The sequence below is a fragment of the Pinus tabuliformis genome, chromosome 6, assembly GCF_031772625.1.
Source record: "Pinus tabuliformis cultivar Carrire ecotype Pingquan chromosome 6, CPIR1, whole genome shotgun sequence".
Lineage (NCBI taxonomy): Eukaryota > Viridiplantae > Streptophyta > Pinopsida > Pinales > Pinaceae > Pinus > Pinus tabuliformis.
In genome coordinates this window covers 1,736,115,377-1,736,140,787 of record NC_142292.1, presented here as the reverse complement: position 1 = coordinate 1,736,140,787, position 25,411 = coordinate 1,736,115,377, and the positions used below count along the sequence as shown (strand labels likewise).

At 38.1% G+C, this 25,411-nt stretch overlaps 1 protein-coding gene across 1 annotated transcript in view; it reads left to right on the top strand.

Moving 5' to 3' along the window:
* LOC149265827 (uncharacterized) overlaps positions 1-23,394 on the top strand; it is a 38,124-nt gene extending 14,730 nt beyond the window's left edge. The window contains 4 exon segments of the mRNA XM_089429797.1: positions 22,067-22,283; positions 22,442-22,609; positions 22,757-22,974; positions 22,976-23,394. Coding sequence (XP_089285923.1) covers positions 22,067-22,283; positions 22,442-22,609; positions 22,757-22,974; positions 22,976-23,014 — 642 coding nt within the window. The 3' untranslated portion in view covers positions 23,015-23,394.
* Positions 23,395-25,411: the final 2,017 nt, after the last annotated feature.

Genomic DNA, 25,411 nt, shown 5'->3' with positions numbered 1-25,411 from the left:
AAGGGAGGGGTTAAATCGGGTTTTTTTGCTGGTTTGACCCAGTGGGCTAGTGAACTGGTCGGTTTGATTGGTTTTCGGTTCAAACTAGCTGATTTTTAAAACACTAGGTAGAGCTCATGTATTGGCTTTTGCCCACATGATAAATGTGTTTGTCCTGACCATCTTTTGCATTTTGTGGTACTTTTTCCTGTTGAATGTGGTCAAATATGCTTTTATCTTTCTTTTTAGCTGCATTAACCTCCGTGCTTCATTCTAGGCCATGACCCAACGTGTGGGCAAGGGGAAGGGGCAAGCTAACCATATGTGGACCCAAATGGGAGAAATGATGATGGACCCAAATGGGAGAAATGATGAATGAGGTAATAATGAGTGGAAAGAGGGTAATATAAGCGGATAAGGGAGCGAGATACATTTTCCTATTGAATGTGGCCAAATATGCTTTTATCTTTCTTTTTAGCCGCATCAACCTCCAAGCTTCATTCCAGGCCATGACCCAAGGTGTGGGCAAGGGGAAGGGGCAAGCTAACCTTATGTGGACCCAGATGAATGGGGTAATAATGAGTGGAAAGAGGGTAATATAAGCGGATAAGGGAGCGGGACCATGCAATCAAAATCGGGTTTCCCATGAAATACCATCCCTAAAGCCAAATGGTCAGCAAAAGAGATCCCAAGTACTAGGTTGGTATGATGAGCTTTTAGGATAGATTGTGAAAGTCAAAGTGTAGCCTTCCTTGCAGAGAACCCAACATATAATTTTAAGACAAAGTATATTAACGTTCAATATCTCTTTGTGAGAGATATGGTTGAAGAAAAGGTGTTGTTGGTGAAGTTGGACAATTTGAAGAATGTTGCGATTCATTAACAAAATTTGTGAGCACTAAGTTCTTTTGATGTAGAGAAACAATGGGCATTATTGCCTCGAATTCGATGCAAATACGTTTCCTTATCCCATCGTCCTTGTAGAGTTTGGTGCTTTTGCCCGAGACGGTTTTCAATCTCGTCTCACTTATATTTCGGGTTCAAAGTTTTGTTGATATAGTGTAGGGTGTGAATATCCATATTTGGGTTACTATTCATCAGAGTCTCAAATCTCCTTACCTTAGTTAGTATCATGTTGCATTGGCTTCCTCAATTATATATTCCTTATGTGGACCGAAAAACTTGTTACCAAATAAACATGAGATGAATACAATCATTCGTGAGGATATCTAGAGGCAGTGTGTACAAGTCACTTGGATAAACCCATAGGGTGGGTTGTGCATGAGGATGGCCTTCTATGTTGAGCACTTCATGATGATGAGGGATTGAATCATTGTTCGCCCCCATACTAGATGCCTTGGTTCTCTTTTGTGATATTTGTTAGTAGACAGTGAACTTGGGTAAAACCAAGGTTATGATCTTCAATGCATTGAAGAAGATTCACTCCGATCACCACTTCTTCAAAGGCGAGAAGATCAAGATCACCGTCACATATACTTATTTAAGATACTATTCACATGTCCTCACTTCAGTTTGTGACATGCGCTTCAACCTCGAATCAATAAGAGCTATGGGTCCTTGGCCTTTCTTTTGAATTATTTATGCTTGAGATTGCTTGTTGAGGCATTAATTTCAATCACTTAATTTGTAATTAAGTCCTCTACCTTCGTGATGTGAATATTGGGCTTTGATTGACGACACGAAGAACATGCAATAAGGGGGAGATACGTGAAGCAAGATTGGGCAAAAGTATTAATGATGAGAGGGGCTTGTCTTGCCACAGGGGTTGGTGACATAATCTTGGGTCCACAATAAAATGTCATGTGGACCCATCTTATTGTTGCCAACCATATTGCTAATACATCCATATCTTTTGGATTAGACAATGATCAGAGTAGTTAGTTCTTGTATTTGACCCCTTATTAGATTCCTTTTTTTGTAATTTTCATGTTTCGATAATGACAATTGTCCATTCGTCTATTTATTTCTTTTTTTTCCCAAAAAAATGTACATTCTATTCAAGAAGAATTGAAATTTCAATCCTTAGTTGTTGATGCACATACATTGTATGCTTAGTTTTTTGTGGCCTACAAACCCTCTACTAGTATCTTTTTCATAAGATGTCCCAAAACCTTAAATATCTAATTGATTTCTAATGACATTAATAGCCAAATTATATCAAAAGTTTGAAAGGTTACAAGATCTCGAGGAAACTAGATGTTCCTCAATAAATTTCCATCTAAGACATGCAAACCTTCAACTAGTGCAAAGCATCTTGAGTGAGTTGGCAAAATTGTTGAGTTCTCTCTCTCTCTCTCTCTCTCTATATATATATATATGAGTAAATCTAATCATTTGAAATAGATTGGGAATATCCTTTAAATGTAATGCAAACTGTGAAAGATCAATACTATGGACATGGATTTCATTGTTCATCCATCGATAGTCATACTAGAGTCAATAAATACTTGTAGTTGAATAGTATTTTTCTTTAAACCACACTTAAGTAGGAAGAATACTGTTTTAAATTCATCTTTGATCATTGGTACCAATACCAAAATTTGCATTGCTACTGAAATAATTATCCTCAATAATAAATAACACAATACCTAGATTGTAGAATTGGTAGGACCCTAGCAGGCTACATAAATTGCATGCATAATCCTTGTTCACAATCACCTCTTCGATCACATGGTTGGGTTTTGTCTTTATACAAGGATTCTAAGAAGAAAATAGTGAAAAAGATTATAATGAAGCTTTGAAAGTAATTAGGTATGGAAGTGTTCTATATTCCTTCAGTTCCGATCTAAAAAAGTATTCTTCAAAGCAATTTTTCAACGTCGCTTTATCCCACAATTGTAGAAGAGAGTTACGCCGTTCACCCTCTTTCCATACTTATCCTGAGTAAGGGTATTCTAAAAATAAATGGAAGGAAGTTTCTTCATTACTTCTAAGTTCTATAGAGTATGCAAATGTTTGGACCTGTTTTATTTCTCTTTTGAAGTCTAATCCAAGTTAATACCTTCTTGTTGAGAACAAGCCAAAGGAATGGAGCGCATTTTTGAGGTTATAATCTTCCATTACATCTTCCACTATGAATAAGTTCGATCCTTAGGTGATTGTAACGCTGTGTATTCAAGTTTGGTAGATAGATGCCTCCAATTTTGTTCTAGGCCCAAGCAATTTCATCATCTTCATCACTAAGACTAACACGTGCCTTCCCAATCTTTGCTAAACATCCATCCCAACACTAAGCTTAGTTACCTTCTAGGCCCAAGGCTTGAGCTTGTAGCTAGCCTTGGCTCCAAATTTTGTAAAGCAAAGGATTATCAAATGTTTTCAATTTGCATCTTCCTTGTTCGTGCAGCAAGCGGATTAAATCATTTGGGAGGGAAATGCCTTCAATGCATCATAGAATTGCGTCAACACTTATTCTGGCTTGAACCCTCGAACTAAATTTCCAAGAAAGGAATTGCCCTATGACTGGAAAAACTATTGTCAAAGCTTTCCATTGGGTGGATACATTATGTATACTCTTCCTTCTCTTAATCTATGACAGTGCCAAGGGCAATATATTTTTCAATGAGAATCCTTCTCCACAGATTGCCTCTAGTTAAGAAATTCCCAAGTGACTTAGCAGCTGGAGCTTTACCAAAAAGGAAGATGTTCTTGATGTTCTAACCACCTTGACCTTTAGACAAAGCAATTTCCTTCCAATTTGTCAAATGTATTGCTTATAATCACAATTGCCCTTCCATAAATAAAGCACATCTTGAACTTGTCCAAAATACCTTTGGGAATATGAGCCATAAGATGTCAATATATTGGAATGACTTCTAGAATCGAGTTGATGAGACTTAATCTATCTCCCCTTGAAATCCAATGTTTACACCAAATGTTCACTTTTTTTTTTTCAATTCTAGATACAAGTCACAACCATTCAATTATTCCATAATTGTTAGGTTTGGGAGATACGTAAGTACTTAATTTCATCATTCAAATCATGAGAGGGGAATGAAAAATGATGTTCCAAACTATTCCTTACAAGGTAGATTTTATGATGTTAGTTGCCATCAGCATCACTAAACAATAGAGGTTTAGAATCTCTTTGTAGTGTCGACATTCTTGTTTAGAGTATAAACTTGACGACAAAACATCATCTATAAATAGTAGATGAGTTAGTTGTTCACTCCTTCCAATTGTAATTTTGCTTAGACCTCCTGCAACCAAGAAGAAAATGTATGGGGAAAAGGGAAACCTTGCTTGAGCCCCTTAGAAGGTTTAAAAACCTCAAACCCTGAACTCTTAATTAAAACAACAAAAGAGGAGGATATTTGATGACCCATGATCCATTTTACCAAAGGTAGCTCAAAGCCAATATGAATGAGGAGAAGTTTTAGATATAAGGGCACCCTATCATAAGCTTTAGACAAATCAAGTTTGATAAGTGTTGCATAGATTTGAGAAGTTCTAATTAAGTGCTTATCGCATAAGTTTAGCCTTAGATGCCCAAATTGTCCAGAGAAAATGACATTGGACATCATGGGATTGATTATAACATCTATCACCTTAGAGATTATTTTATAAAGGTAATTACACAGGGATCTAGGTTTGGAATCGTCAAATGTACTAGAGCAATCCTCCTTGGGAATCAGAACTAAGGTGGAAATATAATTATTAGGTATTTTCCTAGTTTCCTCCTTGACAACGCTTAGTAAATCATCTCCAAGAAAATCAAAGAAGTCTATAAAATTTTTGCAATGCATCCATCTGGGTCAAGGCTCTTATCCTTCTTAAAAGTACTAAGTACAACAAGTTCATCCTTAGTAACTGTTGATTTTTGTAGTTTGGGAGGTACTCCAAGCCTTGTGGATCGAGGGTTTGGAGGAAGGAGCTCCATAAGTGGCCTTGTGGGTTTGAAACCCAAGCTTGGGGTTTTGCACCTATCGTGATTTGGTCCAAAACCATGAGCACATTTCGACATGTGATGGATGAGGATGATAGTTCTCATTGAGATGAATCCAACACAACGAAGATCATCTGACTCTGAGTTGTAGAAATGGAGATATGAATTTTTGAAGGTCATAAGTGCGTTTTGCCCATGTATGGTCAAGTCAGCTTTATGATAATAAGCCACATGACAGTGGTACAAGCCTTATGTTGGACGTTGGAAGAAGCCCTTCTATTGTGTATAAATAAGAGGTGATTGTGTCTCATTTAGCACATCAAAAGTGCGTTTATCTCTTGAGAAAATACATCCGAGTAGCACTAGCGGCCAAGTAACAACAGTTGAGCGACGACTGAGTAGCGGTAGTGGCTGAGTAGCAGCAGCGGTCAAGTAACAACAGTTGAGCGACGATCGAGTAGCAACAACGACCGAGTAACAATAGCTGAACGACGCCTGAGTAACAACACTGGCCGAGTAGCAGTAGTGGCTGAGTAGTAGCAATGACCGAGTAGCAATTGCAACCGAGTAACAACAACTGTGTGACGACTGAGTAACAACTACCGAGCAACAATCGAGTAGCAGCAGTTGAGCAACAACCATGCAAAGGAAGCCATCAACCCTTAAGGACTTGCAGAGGTATGTGTTTTGATAGAGTTGATTGCTAGTTAGATGAGTGTCCAAGGGTTGGACAATTGATGGAGTCTCTTGGCAGCTAAGAGGAGGGTTTGTTAGGTGTAAGGATGCCCTAGCAAGAGGTAGATGCTACAACGAGGATTGGTCACACGTGGATTGTTGGAGGGTAGCGTGAGAGTATTGTGTAACTCTGGCTATGAATCTCGATAATTGGACTTGAATTCTACACACAGTTGATTTGAAACTTTCGGTGACTGCATCCACGGTTTCCTACCCCGAAGGGATATGTTATATTCATGGTCCCACATTTACTAGAATTTTCGCAACACTGATATTGCGCTTCCAAACATAAGGAGCAGGGGAATAGAGTGGTAGTAAGGATAAGGAATAAGAGGTATGGAGGCAAGGAAGGAAGAAGGCGAGAAATACATAATTCCATGGGGAGAAGGTGAGATGATAGTAATGGAAAGAAAGTTGAATGAATTGTTAATATGTATGATTCAATTAAGTGTTACATGGTAGTTTTTTTCTATCACATTAACGTTCATTGTGGGAGATGGACATCTTGCAGTGATAGGTGGCAACCCTCCGTGCCCTATGTTGGTCTTCATCGGAGCAGCGTAAGAAGACCATAGTGGTCTCAAGTCCCTTAGTAGCTGCAATGGATAGATTGAGAGTTGTTCACAAATGGAGTTGTGAACAACTTGACAGGAGTCTTGATGTGTTGATGCGTTAATGGATGAATGATCAACTAGTGAGTAGATTGGATAGTCGAGGTTTAGTGGTCAGATGGACTTGGAGCATTGATAGAGGCAAGAGCTGCAGATTGAGAGCCGAAGTAGTAGGCAGGTACAGGGTACGACCAAGGCAGTTGTACAATCATAGTATCAGTGATAGTATCTTGTTGAGGGTAGATTGGTTGCCGATGGACTGACACTAAGCCCCAACTTTGTATCTTGTACTGGTGTGATGTATGAGGGCCATTATCCCTGGTACGGGAGCCTTAGACCGTTGTATTACATTTTGATTAATATAGCGAAGTTGGGTTGAAGAATGTAAAAAGCTGTTTATATTTTGTGCATGTGTGATTTATTGTTGTTTATATTCCGTTGTGCAAAGTGGTATTGTTGAGATTCTTGGTTTGGTAGTGTCAGAGATTTTAAGATTCTGTCCTAGACCCAAGATCGAGGAAATTCAACATGGTATCAGAGCGTATCTAAGCTAAGTTGAGGGACAATGAATCAAAGTGTGCACATCGAAGCAACTCAGAGGGAGTTGTGGTTGTCTAGATCATGGAGTAGAGGGTTTCGCTGAAGACATGGAGATGTGGTCTTAACTTGCTTGGCAGCGAGATTCGCTGGGAGTCTTGGTTGATTAGTGGAGAGCTTAGTGAACAACAATTTGTTGTAGGGAGGATTGCTGATCATGGACTTCCGTTGATTTGTCATGGATGGTTGGGACAACTCGAGGGTTTCTTTGGCTTGGATGAGATCAGGTTGATCAAGATGGCTTCATGTGATGGACTACAGATTGGCAGGCTAGAGTCTTCATCAGATTGTGATGTTGCATATCTGAGATTGGAGGGATTTGCACGAGTGGTATTTGATCTAGGAGGATGAGTGCTTGCAAGAGTGAGCCAATAGAGATCATGTAAGTTCAGAGGGAGTCTAGCCTCAAAGGGAGTAGAGCCCTATGGAGGTTTGGGATCTTCAGGTTCAGATGTGATGAGGTAGAGGCACTACCGAGATTGCCGGATTCATTCTATAGGGTATGCTAGAGTGATGGATGCCCGATGGGCTAGTGTCGTTGATGTTGTTGATGGTAACTCCAAGTCTTAGAAGTACCTCCCTTCCTAAGAGGGGGTGTTGATTTTTGTAGCTTGGGAGGTACTCCGAGCCTTGTGGATCGATGTTTTGGATGAAGGAGCTCCATAAGTGGCCTTGTGGGCTTGAAACCTAAGCTTGGGGTTTTGCACCCATCGTGATTTGGGCCAAAACCATGAGTGCATTTCGACATGTGATGGATGTGGATGATAGCTCTCATTGAGATGAATTTGACACAACGAAGATCATCCAATTCTGAATTGTAGAAATGGAGATGAATTTTTGAAGGTCATAAGTGGGTTTTGCACATGTATGGTCAAGTTGGCATGATGATAATAAGCCACATGACAGTTGTACAAGCCGAACGTTGGAAGAAGCCCTTCTATTGTGTATAAATAAGAGGTGATTGTGTCTCATTTAGCACATCCAAAAGTGCGTTTATCTTTTAAGATATTGCGACCGAGTAGCACTGGTGACCGAGTAGCAGCAACTGAGTGACGACCGAGTAGCGATAATGACCGAGTAGTAGCAGCGACTAAGTAACAACAGCTGAGTGACGCCCGAGTAGCAGCAACGCCCTAGTAGTAAGAGCGATTGAGTAAGAACAACTGAGCGACGACTGAGTAGCAGCGTCAACCGAGTAGCAGCAGCAGCTGAGTAACATCAACTGAGCGACGCCCAAGTAGCAGTAGTGGTCGAGTAACAACAGCTGAGAGATGATTGAGTAGTAGCAGCGACCAAGTAACAACAACTGAGCGACAACCTAGTAGCAACAACTGAGCATCAGCCATGCAAAGGAAGCCATCAGCCCTTAAGGACTTGCAGAGGTATGTGTTTTGATAAGGTTGATTGCTAGTTGGATGAGTGTCCAAGGGTTGGATAGTTGATGGAGTCTGTTGGCAACCAAGAGGAGGGTTTCCTAGGTGTGAGGATGCCTTAGCTAGAGGCAGATGCTACAATGAGGATTGGTCATTTGTGGTCTAGTTGAGGGTAGCGTGAGAGTGGACCAAGTGTGAATGTGATTGAGCATTTATGGTCTGTTGGAGGACAGCGTGATAATGTCCAAGTTGGAGCCTGGTGTGCACCATCTTCATGGACCCAGGTGGTTGCAAGAGTGACAGTTGTTGAGCTCAAGGGTTTGATCAACCAAGAGTAGTTTGTGGAGCCCTATACTTGTGTGTAGAGAAGGACTTCTACAAAGATGATGGGCAGTCGTCGTAGCCCGTGTTCATTGTGGGAGATGGACATCTTGCAGTGATAGTTGGCAACCCTTCATGCCCTATGTTGGTCTTCATCGGAGGAACGCAAGAAGACCATAGTGGGCTCAAGTCGCTGAGTAGATGAGGAGCTGCAATGGACATATTAAGAGTTGTTCACAAAGGGAGTTGTGAACAACTTGACAAGAGTCTCGATATGTTGACGCGTTAATGGATGAACGATCAACTAGTGAGCAGATTGAATAGTCAAGGTTCAGTGGTCAAATGGACTTGGAGCATTGATAGAGGCAAGAGCTGCAGATGAAGAGCCAAAGTATTGGGTAGGTACAAGGTACGACCAAGGCATTTGTGAGGAGCTCTACATCAGCTAGGCAGTTAGAGTATCTTGTTGAGGGTAGATTGGTTGTCGATGGATTGACACCAAGCCCCAACTTTGTATCTTGTACTAGTGGGATGTATGTGGGCCATTATCCCTGGTACGGGAGCCCTAGATTGTTGTATTTAATTTTGATTAATATAACGAAGTTGGGTTGAAAAATGTAAAAAGTTGTCTATATTTTGTGCATGTGTGATTTACTGTTGTTTATATTCCATTGTGCAAAGTAGTATTCTTGAGATTCTTGGTTTGGTAGCTTCGAAGATTTTAAGATCAAATCCTAGACCCAAGATCGTGGAAATTCAACAGTAACTGGTTTTTAGAGGATATTGTTATCTTCTTCATTAACAAGTCAGAATTTTTTAGTATCTCACCTATGTTTGTTCTATAAATTTCTTTAAAAATCTCCTTGAAATGATGAACCCCTAGATTTGTCAAACCATGGAACCCTCAATCCTTGTTTTCATCATCGTTTCTTATTTCCCAAATAACATTGTTTCATGTCGCGAATAGCAAAATTTTGAAAGTACTTGGTATTCTGGTCACTTGTTTTGACTCTTAATTCTGCACTCTTTTTCTTTATCTAATATAAGCTTGTTCTTTTTTGTTTTGGTGAGGTAGTCCTTTCTAGCGAATCTCTTATAAAGTTTCTAGTGAACCATTCAGAGTACGCTACTTCTAACTCTTTCTCCACCTCTTTTAGTAAGAAATCCCTCTTTTTATGTCTCTCACTTGCCCACTAGGCTACTTTTTATTTGACCAATCCTAATGTAGACAGAAACTGAATGCTAGCAACTTATCCCATATGTCCCTTAAAATGCTTCCAATTATCCCAAACTAACCTTTGGAAATCCTCCTTTTCATACCAACTAGGATTATATTTAAAAGGTGCTCTAGGTTTTTCTCCATCCTTGCCTAGTTCAAGTACAATAGAAAAGTGATATGAACATTTGACATTTCCAAGTATTATATCTTTCCACTCCCTTGCAAAACGGACTTGTGTGAAATACACTGATTTAACCTTTTATTAACCCCTTTTGGACTAGATATATTATTATTATACGTTGGTTGAAGTTGGATAGGATCTATGTCTACCCTACTTGTTAATTCAAATTTGTCAACAAAATAATGAGCTAGTCTTTTCTTTTTATCACTAGCACCTCAAATTCCCTCCTTGATCATAATCAAATTAAGATCCCTCCCACCCCCAATAATGAGATTATCCACTTGTAAACAATTTCATGAAAACAATTCTTCCCAAAACTGTTGCCTACCCTCATATGGTCCAATACACATTGAGCAAGGTTAGAGAGTGGCCCAAACTCCCACGGTGTACAAATGTACGAGGATCTAAGCATACAACAAAACAAATGGCAAATGTAATATTTTTATTAAACCCAATAATTATGCCACCGGAGAAACCATTTGAATCAAAAGCCATAGAACCCAACCATCAAACATCTTCCTCAACTCAAGGACCAAAGAATTTTCTTTCCCCATAGTTTCTTAAATCATAATTACATTAGTGTTGTCCAACTCTACCAACCTTCCGAGGGATATTTTTTAACTTGCCTTCTTGGGCCTCACAACAGATAATATCTTTATGGGGAAGCACTTTATACGTATTTCTTGCTTTAAGAACATTTGAAATGAGTTTCTATTTACCTTGGTAAACCTCCTTGGAAGCTTTCTCTTAGGCTAGTTGGAGTGGCTGATTTGCAACCTACTTTTAAAGGGGCTAATTCTTTGATTTGATCATATCACAACCCCCTAGAGACCCTTGTATCTCAAGAGTTAGATCTAGGTCCTTGATGGTAGTGAGAACCCCCCCGCCAATGGAAGTAATGGGAGAACCAAGATTAGTCACATGAGGAGAAACAAAAATTTGTATAAAGCAAGGGTTAGAATCATTAGACAAGCCAATAGAGAAGGAGCCATCACCTCCTACGATAAGCGAATGGCTAGAATTTGAAATCCCAAGATTTTTATGTAACGAGTCATCAAAACATTTGGATTGATGACTAGAGTCATATTTGGTTGGATTTTTACAAACTAAGATAGGGAAGTGGGGAGAAGAGTTAGATTGCTTACCGAAGGGAGGGTTGACAACTAATCTCTTTTTCAGAGAGTGTCCAACCTGTTCCATTAAGAAACAATAAAGTCTAGATCTCCATAGATTATTGTAGTGGCATCATTTAGAACCTCCAACTGTTGTGAATTGACAATTAACGGGGATGGAGATTCCCCCCACTCCGATATCCTTTAATATGTTGAATTTTGTGACTAAGACCTAGACTTCACATCTAATCCACCCTATTCCTTGGGTTCTCAATAGGCATAGACTAAGTAAGGGTAGTTCCATCAACTACTAACACTTATGCTCCCTTAGCTTTCCATACTTTGTTTTGAAAGTTCTTTCCTTAGTCTTCCACATGACCATAAATATGGCAATGCACACATTTGAAGGGGATGTTTATGTAATCCAAGATTTGAGTGTAAGCTTGGTCACCCATGAAAATTTAGATGGATTCAAACAAACCTTGTCGAATATCAATCTCAATGAGAATATCTATCTTATCGAACATGAAGAACTAGATTTATAACTATCATGTGCAATGACAAAATCACCCAAAGTATCCCCAATTGCCTTCAATAGAATTAGACTAGAATTCAGTTGGTAAATTGGGCAAGTTGACCCATACCAGGGTACTTGCCTCAAATTCTTTTTGAGCATTGAACAATGGGTGCAATTGATGATATTGTCTTATCCATGAACCAACAACCCTTAAGAATTTAGCGTATGTCATCTTTGCACTTGAAAATAAAGCCAAACCAACCATAAGCCAATAGATGAACGATAGAGCCATAGATAATAAGTGGTGCCTATTTTTGTTCGGTCCAAGAAATTATCAAAGACATAGAGATCCAATGACCACAAAATTTTGACCATCCAAATTCACTACTTGGCTAACCCTAAGATCCTCACCAACCACCAAGGAGGCACTGCCCCCTATTAAGGAGATGTTGCCCCTTTGATTACCTTTTTTTTTACCCCCTTACAAGTGGTGATACTTAGGACCTTGAGCGAGTAACTTTGCAAGTTCTAGTTTCTCCCCCACAAACACTTTACTCATAATCAGGGAAAATTTCAAGGATGGAAATTTATCTTAAAGTTTAGAAACCTTGGCAAATCCCACTAGTCCATAATATGAAATCTATAAAATGTTTGGAGATATTTTTATAAAAATATTCAAATTTATAATATTTTTAGATAGTATATATATAATTGTTTGGCGATTTTTAGGGTAAAATAATTTCATTCTATAAAATTTGGGCGAATCATTTTCCAAAAATGGAAGCTGCGAATCATTTTTTTGGAAAAAGTATAGAAAATTAGCCCATGGGTGAATATTAGCCCCGAAAATTTTCCCTGCTCATAATAGTGTATGGATCCCTTTGAGTGTAAAAGTCAAAATGACTGATATCGATGATGGGAGTAATGGCCCCTTGTGAAAATCACCTAACAATAAAAAGCATTCATGTGGGGTCCACCCCTTGGGAGTGGAAGCGGGAGCAGGTAGTGACATTTTCAAAAGCTCCTGGTTCGGGAAAGAATCAGGAGTGAATTTTTATATATTTTGAAGCATATATGTCAACAAAAGCATGTAGAATGATGAATTAGATATAAAAAACATAAAAACATGGATTGAACCATATAACATCAATCATCTAGAAGTTGTAATCTTCATCAACCACGTCCACAAGTTAGTAACACACAACATATCGATAGTCAAACTTTCAAAATTCAATATATAACATTTATCATCATTGATCATAAAAGTTGTAACTTGTGCTTGTAACCATTACCATAACCAAGTAACCAAACAGTAACAAAGAATATCTAAAATGAAATGAAACGTTTCAACTTTCAACTTTCACGAAGCATCATAATCATAATTCATTACCAATGAGTTATAAATGCCGACTTCAAACTTAAATTGTCATATATTGTTTACAAAAAATACCGTAATAAATAGAAAGAGTCAATAGTTATAAAAAGTACTAGAAATTGGAAAAGACAAGTAAATCTATCATTTAATGCTTGGCCCTCTTGCCACGAGAAATTTCTAATTTCTTGTTTCGTGCTTTATTGGGAGTCTCCTCCTGCATAGTCGAACGACCTTGGTGCTCCTGATTAAATACAAGTTCCATACACTATTACCTTAGGTGCTCTTGATTATTAGGAGTCTCCTCCGCATAGAGGGCTTGTTGCTCTTGATTAAATACAAGTTCCATACTCTAGTACATGACAAAATCCAATGGAAGCATTGCAATCCCCCCAATCCTGAAATCTTGAAAAAATGACAAGTCTGCTGGATTTTGAGTGAGATCTAAAATTCTACTTTCTCCATATGAAATCCAATGAGGTCGGAACCACTCTCAAAGATTCGAAGTCATTTTATGGTAATGTTAAAAATTTAAGTAAAATGATGAAAATGAAAGATAAAGGAGAATGTCACTTTTACTTGAAGACTTTAACATTACCATGAACTACATATCAACACTAGGGCCAAATTATTGTTACCAATCTTCAATAGCTCCCTCTATCACTCCTGAATTGGCAGGGAGTGAAACCTTTTTTAGGGAGTGCGCTCTGCTTCAAGAGCGAGTTCCCAGGGGGTGGGGTGCTCCACCACAACCTTGGTCCACCCTTCATAATCAACATGGAAGGAAAAAATGACTGTTAGGAGAAATTTGACCCTCTTTGAAACCAATGAGGCCAACGCTTCTACATCAGCTCCATGCATTACATTGACATTGGCCTGATGTAGAAGGTGAGTCCACTGTCCTTTGATTAGTCCATGAGCTAAATTTCATCCTCCATTGTTTCTTTATGTCTTTAGCTTTTCTCATAGATATCAATTTTCATTAATCTTCTTAGAACCCTAACTCCGCACAACTTGGTTTTGATTCAATCTATAGGAATCTCTCTCATCAAATTCATAGCCATGAGCTTCTCCATAATTTTTGTTTAGTCATAAGAGATCCTTCCTTTCCATTTAGTGTTTTCCATTCATTACCACAGATTTGTTCAGTTGCATCGTGGAGAAAAAAGATGCTCAAAATCGCAAAGATCCATCTCTCTCAAGAGAGACTGTAGAGAGAGAATGTTCATAACCTCATAATACTGTTGAGAGAGATTTGATAAACAATTCTAATATTGTTACACCTTTGTCAATCAAATATATCTTTAAGAATAAAAACTATTGTCAATGATAACTGAAAATCCCAACCATAGCCAACCAAAATATTGTCTTCATCACTTGCAAGTTGCACCAGCCAAAGGTCATTTCCGTCTTCCCCACTCGTGCCAACCAAGGGTCATTCCTTATAACTAATCCTCAACTAACCATCAAATTTATGTACCTCATTTAACAAACTACACAATCTATGCGACTCACCTTCAAATCTATTAATTGAATAACTGTTTGTGTAGACCTTAGTCCATAATTACTGAAAAGTGTAGTCATTTGCTTATTTGCATAAACCCTAGTCCACATGCTCATCTGTTCCATCATTGCGTTGTGTTCCATGCGCATCAACCCTATATGAAAGCTTTGCTTAGAAATTAGAGATCACATTTTACATCTCCATCCATCCTCATTTGTTTCTATTGCTATTTTTTACTCATTTGTGTATTCCTTAGCATGTGCATTTGAACTTCTATTCTATGTGCATACTCAAAATGGTTATACATAAGAGATGTTCTAGAAAATATTTGGACCAAAGAGGGGGACGACAGAGGTATTTCATAATGTAGGGGTGAATTATATCATGGAATCTCCAATGACTATGACCTTCCCTTACTTGAGGTTTTTTAGCAGCTGAATCCCTTGGAATATGTGATCCATTCTCAATATCATTGTTGATGGTGGTTCCAAGTTCCTTAAATAGTTTTTGCCACAAATTGTCTCTTGATTCTAGTATTGTGCTTCATGTCCCCATTGTGCTAGGATTACCTTTTGAAGCCTTGTCAAAAATAGCGGATACTTCGCTTGCACTCTTTATCTAACTTTCAATGTCTTCTTTATTATATAACTTTCAATGTCTCATTTATTGGTCCAAGTCCTTGTGTGTGTAATGTATCCCTTCAGTGTTACATTAAAATAATACAAAAACCTGGACATTAAAATGCTGAAAAATACAAGTCATCTTTAGAGTAAAAAATGGAAGTAAACTGTAAATTAAATTTTAAATATCTTGATTTGGAAGCAATGGCCATTGTGTTATGTTTTCTAAGAGTGATCCTTTATGTCAAGATTGTCATAGTAATTGTCATGGATTTCTTTGATCGAGGACATCGCTAAAGCTATAAGTAACATAATGCTTATGCTTGAAATAAAGAAAACATATTAATTGATCTTTTATGATGAAACCATTATTTCCCTGTCGGGTGATATAATGCCATCGTGATTGTCATGATTCAACCAAGTAGTGAGTGACAAAAGTGTGCATTGATAGGGAGCTCAGACTAACAAACATTCGAATTTGTCAATATATTCATAAGGATTTTTATGAGAAGTGTGTTGTGTTGGAAATATTGGGGGGGGGGGTGAATCAGTGTTTCTTTTTCAACTATTATTTTACCAGTTAAAAACTTTTATATTCAGAACACAAGATGAACAAGAAGTATCAATGCTTTTATTAATATAATCTTTGCAATATATAAATGGTTGCAATCTGTTGCCAAGCACCAACTTGGACTTTTGTGAGGCTCCAACCTCCAGAGCTCCAACTCTGTTTTGCTAAGGCAACAATCTTGGACTTAGGAGCACCAACTCCCAAGGACTTCAATCCTTCCAGTTCCTGAGACACTAGTCCCAAGGACACCAATTCTTCCTACTTCTGAGGCATCAACCCCAAGGACTCCAATCCTTCTTACTTCTGAGGCATCATCCCAAGGATTCCAATCCTTCTTACTGAGGCACCAACTCCAAGGGTTCCGACCCAATCTTGTCAAAGCATGTTTGATAGTAATGTTTTGCTCTCAGAACTCTTCTTTACTGAGTTCTGTCTATTTACCGCTTCATTGTAGTCTTCATGCTACAACATCAATGACAACCAGTCTTCTTGTGAAGGAGTCTTTACAACTCTTCATATTGTCCACACAAAGTCTCCAATAGCCTTCATGACCTCTAATAATGTCTCCACACAACTTTAGTGAGTCCACTATTAGCTGCACTAAGCTCTACATAAGAACCAACTTTCTGTAGCATCTGTTCTCACTGTCACAGTAAATGCTTCAGCATGATTGCTTCTTTGCTGGCTACTTCTCCTTCAAACAATGTCAGATAAAACTTTATTTATTACATCCCAAAATTGTTCTACAAACTACATTGTGTACCTGATTAACCCTTTCACAAGGTAACACGGTTAGCTGAGAAGCTCACCCTTCGAATGCCTCTTGTCTTGTCCTTTGGCCCTTTTCTGTTCTGCGGGACCCTACAGTTGCCTCTGTTTCCTCCAGCTTTTTTCAACAACACTTCCACTTTCCTTGTTCTTTGTTTTTGTATCTTCTTGATGACTCTGATCGTCGATTTCCTCTTTCCATTGGCTCTTTGGCTTCCTCCTCAGTCGCTGTAGTTTCCTCTGCCTCGCTTGATCCTTCGGCTTCCCGGCTTTCGGCTTCCTCTGTCTCTTCGAGTTCACCAACACTCCAGGGACATGTAAATTCATAAGAGAGGACCGAAATACACAAAGAAAACATGTTGCATATTAAAACTGTAACAGAGCCCCTTTTTCAATGATAATAGGCATACACAAGAATTTATTGTTTAATGGAGAGACTGTAGCAATATGGAAGGCCCCACATGCCACGTCACCACTGCAATCGCAATCGTCATCGTTCAGGCCTCCTGAACTATTGGAACCGTTGTTTATGCATTCTGGCCTTCAAAAACCTCGGGCAATACAATTTTTGAAATACACAGGAATACATGGAAAAAACGACCGAAACGATAAAGGCCGGACTTCAAATTTATTACACCGCATTTATAACTGCATCGGGTTTTGCTGTGTAATCGCAATCGGCAGTCGCAGCTTCCCGATGCTCGATGGCCGATCCACCGGCGGATGCAATATGATATTAAATCAAACTGCAATGTTGCATCGGGTCTGCAACATACATTGCAATCGACGCTTGCAGGAGTGACAACCCTTTGTGTATTGCGATATGCGAGTACAGATAGGGCGAATGCGATATAACAATAAAGCCTTCCATAATGTTGCAGCGGGTCCGCAACATATCACAGTTATATATATATATCTATCGCATTTCACATGTTTATATATATATATATATACATCGCATTTCACATGTTTTAACGTGGCAAGGCTTAAAGCTCGAATATATGAAATACACTAAAAAACCATGCTTCGACACACTTAGCGGACTTCACCTGTTTATACACTCGGACATATATGTCATCGGGTTCGCACATATATATCGCTGTCGGGGGTTTCGGGTAGTGGCTCATTGTAGAACCCGCCGATTACAATATCGCCGATATATATATATATATTTGCCGCCTCTATACTTCGATATATATACCGATAGTGTATATCGATATACATGTAAACTCCGCCTCCGATAGTGTATATTGCATATACATGTAAACTTCGCCTCCTTTAACTCTTTCACACACACACACACACACACACACACATATATATATTCCGCTCTTTGGCATCAATATATGTATTGCTCCCGATAATCTTGATATGCCTCCGATAGCTCTGTATTGCTCCTCACATGGCTCTGTTTGCTTCTCCGATAGCTCTGTTTGCTCCTCTCTGTTTTTGTATTCTGCAATACTCCTCCTGTAGCTCTGATAGCTCTGTTTTGCCTCCTTTAATATGTTAACTCCTCTTTTGATGACTTCTTCCTCTCGGTTCTTCTTGGCATGTATTACATGTGATGCTCCTCCTCCTATGGCTCCTCCAATGTCTTTTATACCTTGATGGCTTCTGCGTTTTCCTATATGCCTCTCTTGCTCTGATATTCTGCAGTACTCTTAAGCATAGGCGATTGCTTTGATATGGCTCCTTTGTTAACTCTTCCGTTAACAAACTCTTGCTTATGGCTTGGCTATCCTGATGGCCTTGCTCCTGTCTCTTCGACATCAATGTCAACCTAGGTCAACATGTTGAAGTGTAACTAATCACACAAGATCTCTAGATCATGTGTGTATAGGTCCAACCTGTAATTTGTGAAGAAACACATTGCCCAAGACTCTGAGCTAGAGCATGATCTTGTAGCTCATTCCAAGGATCCCATTTCTAGTAGTGGTGATGAGTTTGATGAATGATCATGTTGATCAATGTTTTGTAGGAGGCCAATAGCTTGTAGCATGCTTCTTGAACTGCAGAGGCCATTCCGAACATCATTGATTATTCTTTTTTGTTTTTGATATGTATTGCACTTGTGTCATTCTGATATATTCACCATTACATGGTGTTGTACATGAACATGCCTTGAATATTTAGTGTCTCACGGTTTGGAATCTTTGAAATCTATTTTTCATTAAAATTTAAGTATTTTATGTATTTTTTTTAGTAAACCATATCATTTAATTCAATTTCATCAAAATTCAAATATTTTATATTTTTTTAGTAAACCACATCATTAAATTCCAACCAATCTGAGTCACATGGATGAATTCGAGTTGACCCTCAATCGATTTTTGGGTCGAGTTCAAGTTTTAAAATTGTGTGTTAGAAGTTAGAAAAATTGTGTGTTAGAAGTTAGAACCCACTCTCTGCTCCATTTTAAAATTTATAAAATGGTTTTTCTCAAAAAGTAAACGTCCGTATGTGCCAGACACAGATTGTTGGAACTTGGATCTTGTCTAGCTCCAACAAAATAACCGTAGGTCCCCATCTTATCAATATGTGGATGCATTACTACGTGGGGTGTTTGAATTTTTTCTTGAATTTTGATGAATTCAAATAAGGATTGAATCTGTGAAACATACTGAAATGTTGGGATATACTTTCATGAAAGCTATCAGAACTTTTGGTGAGCCAAGTTACCCAAGACATCATTAATAAAAGCACATAAAAAGCTTTTATTGTTCCCCATTTGAGTCTCTAGGAACTCATTAACTGTTTGGCCCTGCCGGCCTCTTCCACAACTTGTCAAACTCCATTTCTGTTTAGACTTTGCTAGCATAATTGTAATAAATTTTGAAGGTGTTCAATGGTTTCATAGGCTTGTTTACGTAGAGTATAGTGCGTTGTGCCAAATCTATATTATTTTGAGTTCTCCAAGTATAATATTGGTAAGTACAAGCCACATATACCTTGGATTTAAGTGGAGCTTTTAATTTCCATGATGCACTTCGCCACCATTCCACCTCACATTGGGATGACCCTACAAACAGGTGTATTCCCCTTGGTAGGGATTACTCAACCAAATTAAAACATCCCTCAGTTGGATGTCACATTTCTTAAATTGATCTACAAACCCTTTCGATTGTGCTTTCTCTTTGTCACTCAACATGTCACCCCTCTTTCAACCTTGTTGCCATATAGCAGTGTTTGTTAAATCAATTGATTGATTCAGTGGAAATATTCCTCGACTATGCTAGCAATCAATTAGTTGCTTGGGAAGCTTGAAGGCCTCTCCACTAACCCTGGGCTCTGCCCCTATCTTAACTGTCATTCCATTACCAACTTTTCGCTCTAACCAATTTGCGGTCTGTGGGAAAGGCAATTGGGGTTTTCCAAAATATTGACATATATGATATTAGGCATGGATTTGTTTTCTTTCTTTATCCACTCCACAGTAAGAGGATTGAAGATCTTATGAATTATCAGTGGGCTCCACATTGGCCCCCCCAAATATTTAACTCCACAAAATTTTGGCAGCTAATGCCTTTCTAAAATGATGAATATGTTTTATGTCCCTATGTTTTGTTTCCTTTGGTCTTGTAAAAGTTTAGATTTAGTGAAAGGAACACCGTTTTTCTCACGCTTGCCATTCCACACGAATTTGAAACATTTGGTGTTATTATTTTTGACACCCCTTTTGGTTCTGTTTTCAATCTTCTTAATCATCCATTTTTACTCTTGTTTTGTACAGTCATTTGGCTTCAAGAAGAAGCCAAATAGTTCAAAATATTTCAAATTTCCTTGAAAATGCACCTTCTAGTGTGGAAATACCCGCATAATCCCGCTGACCTACTTCTCCTCCATCCTATTGAAAGTAATGTATTAGATAAAAATATTTTGTATTTTTGAAGCATTCAAAGATCCAGTTCCTGGGTCATTTTGCGTTTAAGATGGATGTGCTTAAACCTTAATCTATGATTAAAATGAGTGAGAAGGATAAAGGGATTCCTTGCCTTGGTCCTGTAGAAAGCCTAAAGAAACTTGAAGCATTTCATTGATTAAAACTACAATACACACACACACGTATGCTAAGCAATCGATTATCTAGTTTACCATTTGCACTCAAAACCCTATGTGAATTAGGATATGTCTTAGATAAAGGTAGTCAGATCTATCCAACTTCATAACCTTACGTCCAATTTGTAGGTTAGAGTGTTGCATTCAGGAAACCGAATTGAAATGAAATACGTTCAACTCAACTATCTTCTTAAAGGATCTCGCTTTATTACCTTCTTATTGCATTTCCCATGTAGTGTTCATATTTTTTTCGTTGATTAGCATAATTACAAAAATACTTAGTATTTTCATCACCATCGGCTATTTACAAGGCCCTACCCTTGAGCTTCCTTTCCTTCCAACAACTTCCTCCTTGGTTTTCTATATTTTGGAGGTTATTTTTTACATCTTCAACAAAATACATTTACAAGTCTTGTGCATATATATGGCTGCAATTGGACATTCCATATAGATCTGGGCTTGATCATCATTTTTTTACACGTGTCCAGTTGGAAATTGCTTTCTTATATCTATTGAGATTTGTTGATAATCGTAGACTAGTTGATTCCTTTAATGAGGCATCATAACTTAACCATTTTTGTTTTTAACTAAATTCCTTCAGCCTTCATCTCCATACCCTTGAGCTCCATTTTTGTTTTTAACTAAATTCCTTCAGCCTTCATCTCCATACCCTCGAGCTTCCTTTCCTTCCAACAACTTCCTCCTTGGTTCTCCATATTTTGGAGGTTATTTTTTACATCTTCAACAAAATACTTTTACAAGTCTTGTGCTTATATATGGCTGCAATTGGACATTCCATATAGATCTGGGCTTGATCATCATTTTTTTACACGTGTCCAGTTGGAAATTGCTTTCTTATATCTATTGAGATTTGTTGATAATCGTAGACTAGTTGATTCCTTTAATGAGGCATCATAACCTAACCATTTTTGTTATTAACTAAATTCCTTTTCATCTCCAAGCCACTTGGAATGATATTTCAAGGAGCTAGGAGGCTTACTATCTTGCTTTTTTACATTAGTAGAATTGGGAGATGTATAGGGTTCCCTCCCAACTAGTTGAATATGTAAACCTTTTGGAATCATTCATAGTTGCTTTCAACACCAAACATCTTTCAAGCCTTTTGGCTATCCATAAATTCCACCAAGTAGTACTGCATTTTATAGACTCAACATCCGCTAAACTCGCTTCCTTAAATTTTTGTAGAAGGAAATTAGCCAACGGGTCGTCTCTAGTAGAGTTTCCTTTCCCCATATGTCAATTGTCTTAACTATGAAATTAAGAGCACCACCTAGAATAATTTTATTTTGTCATAAACTGTTGTCCCAACAATTTCTTCCAGAAAGGGATTCTGGAGTTAAATAATAGCCGCTGCTACATCATAATCTCCATGTTATCGTCTCTCTGCTGTTGGGAAATACTAGATAGGGTGCCAGATTACAATTCCCGAGTTTGATCTCCTTGCTTGAGAATAATCTTTTTGACTCGTAAGTCAAATCTGGTTCATACGTTCATATTATATATGTGAACTCAATTTTACACAATTATTTATCACCCTTTACAGTCGTTTCTATTTTAGCTTATTTCTATACTGTTAAATTCTAGTTCTTTGCTTTGCCAGGTGGATCGGAGTGGACGTTTTCCACGGTTGAAGTTTAGGGATCACGAGACATATACTAACAAGACAAAGGAATATGATGACATGGCGATGAAATACCTTTCCTATGTTCTTTTCGTTCTCGTAGGATGCTCGGCGCTTTACTCACTAAAATATGAGCGGCACAAGAGTTGGTACTCGTGGATCTTGTCTTCATTGACAAGTTGTGTGTACATGTTTGGTAAGTCTACCAAAGTTTGGTTCAATTTAGTTTATCCTAGCTGATTTCGTGGGATTTGTCAGAATGGGCTCCCCTGTGAACTTCTCTTGTTTGTATTGGACGATTTTACATATTTCATTTTATAAGAGTGATTCTAACCGTAAGTTGGGTATTTGCAGGTTTTATCATGATGTGCCCTCAGTTGTTTATAAACTACAAGTTGAAGTCTGTTGCTCATTTGCCCTGGCGACAGATGACATACAAATTTCTCAATACGATTATCGATGATTTGTTTGCATTTGTGATCAAGATGCCCATATTGCACCGCCTCTCAGTTTTCCGTGATGGTAAATATAAAGTTTAAATATTCGTTTTCCTAAACGACAATTTTTTGTTTTTTGTTTGTTTTGTTTTGTTTTTTATTAATCTTTTATCTTTTGGTTCTTACTACCTTCATACCTTGCTTATGTTTTGGTCTTCAAATTTTTCTGCAGATGTCATCTTCCTTATCTATCTATATCAGCGATGGATATACCCAGTTGATAAGAAACGCGTGAACGAGTTTGGTTTTGGAGGAGAGGATAAGAAGGACGAGGGGGTGGATGGCTTACTCGAAGATAACGTCTCTTCCACAGGTGAAAATGCCATGGTTGAGCAGGTTACGAGGACTGCTGCAGGAAGGGTAGCTGTTAGGGCTGGAGCTTCAAATTCAAAATGTTGGTAACGATGGAGATAACAAAAAGAGCAAGTAAATTTTATTACACTGCGGGACAAGTGTATTGATTCTCATGATTGAGGGGATCAGTTTTGGGAGTTTCACCATTAATCTTCAGTGAATCAGGATCCTCTTGCATTTGTGATCTTTTAAGAAAAATGTATACTATCTCCTACCGTCATGGATTTGAAATGTAGGCCTTTCCGGTTGTTTACTTCTAATGCTTCCATTGATAACTGCTGTACGATTGGAAACCAATTATTCTTTCAAATGTTTACATCGCAAGTTGCTGAAGGAATGAAAATGATTTATTGTGCAGTTGAAAAAGGAAACATGCCATCTGCCTCGTGGCAAAATCTATGACAAAGTTTCTGAGTGGAAACTAATATTGAAGACTTTTTTCTTGGATTCTTTGTACAGGCATTGCATTACTAATTGTTCGTTATATCTTGAAAATGGTTATCGCTTCCAATTCGGGTCCCATTTTCTCAACTACGTGAATTTTAATTTGATGCCATGTATAAATGCTCCGTGTTGGTGATCCATTTCAGAAGATTTTCATGATCTCTTCCCCGTGGACCCTGGACCAGGATGTTCCATGCCTTTTTATTTTTGGGTATTAAAAACAACGACCCATCCAATTGACTACGAGGTCCAATTGGTTTTCTCATTTGGTCGTGTTTATCATTGAATTTGAATCAACACACATGAATACCCTAGTACGGAGTGCCTCCCAAGAATTTGTTGTTAGGCTTATGGTGCTGTATTTCCTAATTAAAGTTGGTGTAGCCTTCCTATTGCGGAGAGGTTGAATTCTCCGACTTGGAATTTCTGAACAGGCGGGCCATTTGGAGACTCTAGTAGGTCGGTGAATATCAATCTGGTATAGTTGGACTGTTATTTCTCCTCCTAATTTAGATGCTAGAGGTTATGTTTCTGCTCATCTTTTGTATTGTCAAGCGCATGTGAAGGACAATATTCTGTTGTGTCAGCTTTTGGCAATAGCATCCCCGTGTTAAAGGTACATAGGTCTATAAAGCGTTTAATATTGTTAGCTTTTGATTGGTCTCGAGACCTTTCATGGCTATGTGATTTGCTTTGTGGGAATAATAGATTTTAACCTCAATGGAATTTAAAGCCTGTAGTTGGCCGTTGCCAAACCCGTTTTGGAAGTGATTTTGTTTTTAGGAACTTCTGTCTTAAAATATGCTAACTAATAAAAATACTGTTTATTAATGCTAAGCTGAAAAGAAGGCAATTTTGGATGGACAGTTCCAAAGCTTTGTAGTCCATGCCATTAATGACCAGGAATTGGTTCTTTATGATTAAAATCTTGTCATGTCAGTTTGTGTGGCACGAGTTTAATTGGTGCAAATGAAGGTAAATAGTTTTGTTTACAATATTCCATATTGATGTAATATTTTGTTCCTAAAGCATTCCAGGGGACTTGGCATCTATTTGAGTGCATGGGTGTGCAAGAATTGATTGGTATAATGCATGCTTTGCATTATTATTACATATAAAATTGAAGTCAATAATTTATGGAATGCACGCCCTTTATTATTACATATAAAATTAAAGACCCTGTAACGATTAGAAAAGCTTTATTGAAGGACACGCGAGTCAGTGGGGGAAAGACGGAAACTATCAATAACAAGCTCCTGTGAGAAAAGTGGTAGCTCACAATCAACATAGTCAGTTGGATCGAAAATTTCGGGTTCTGTAGATAAAACTTCGAATCTAATTGAGTGCATGGGCGTGAAGAAATTACATGCAGGATGCATGCTGTTTCATAAAATTGAATTCCATGACTTGTTGCTTCGAATCTAATTGAGTGCATGGGCGTGAAAGAAATTACATGCAGGATGTATGCTGTTTCATAAAATTGAATTCCATGACTTGTTGAGTGCTCGCTTCTTTTGGTACATGTAAAATTAAGTCTCTGTAACGATAGAGAACTTCATTGAAGAGCTTTCGTAAATATAACTTGGGATCTATTTGAGTGATGAGCGTGAAAGAAATGACTCGTAGAATGCATGCTTTGTATTATTAACATATAAAAATTTGTTGTCGATGTTTGGTAGAATTCCCTCTTTTTATTATTGCATAGAAATATGAAGTCTCTAACGATTAGAGAAGTTTCATCGAAGGATCGATGTTTGGTTGAATGTACGCTTTCTATTATTACATACAATATAAAATCTCTGGAGCGATTAGAGAAGAAGCTTCACGGAATAAGCTAAGCTATCAAGTCTATGCAACGATTAGAGAAGTTTCATTGAAGGATGTACAAGTCAGTGAGGAAAGAAGGGCAATATATACAAAATGGCATTTTGTATTAACATGGCTAATGGGGATACAAAAGGTTTTGGTATATGTTTTAATTGATAACGTAGTATTAATTCATCATTATTATTCTAAAGACATTTATGTC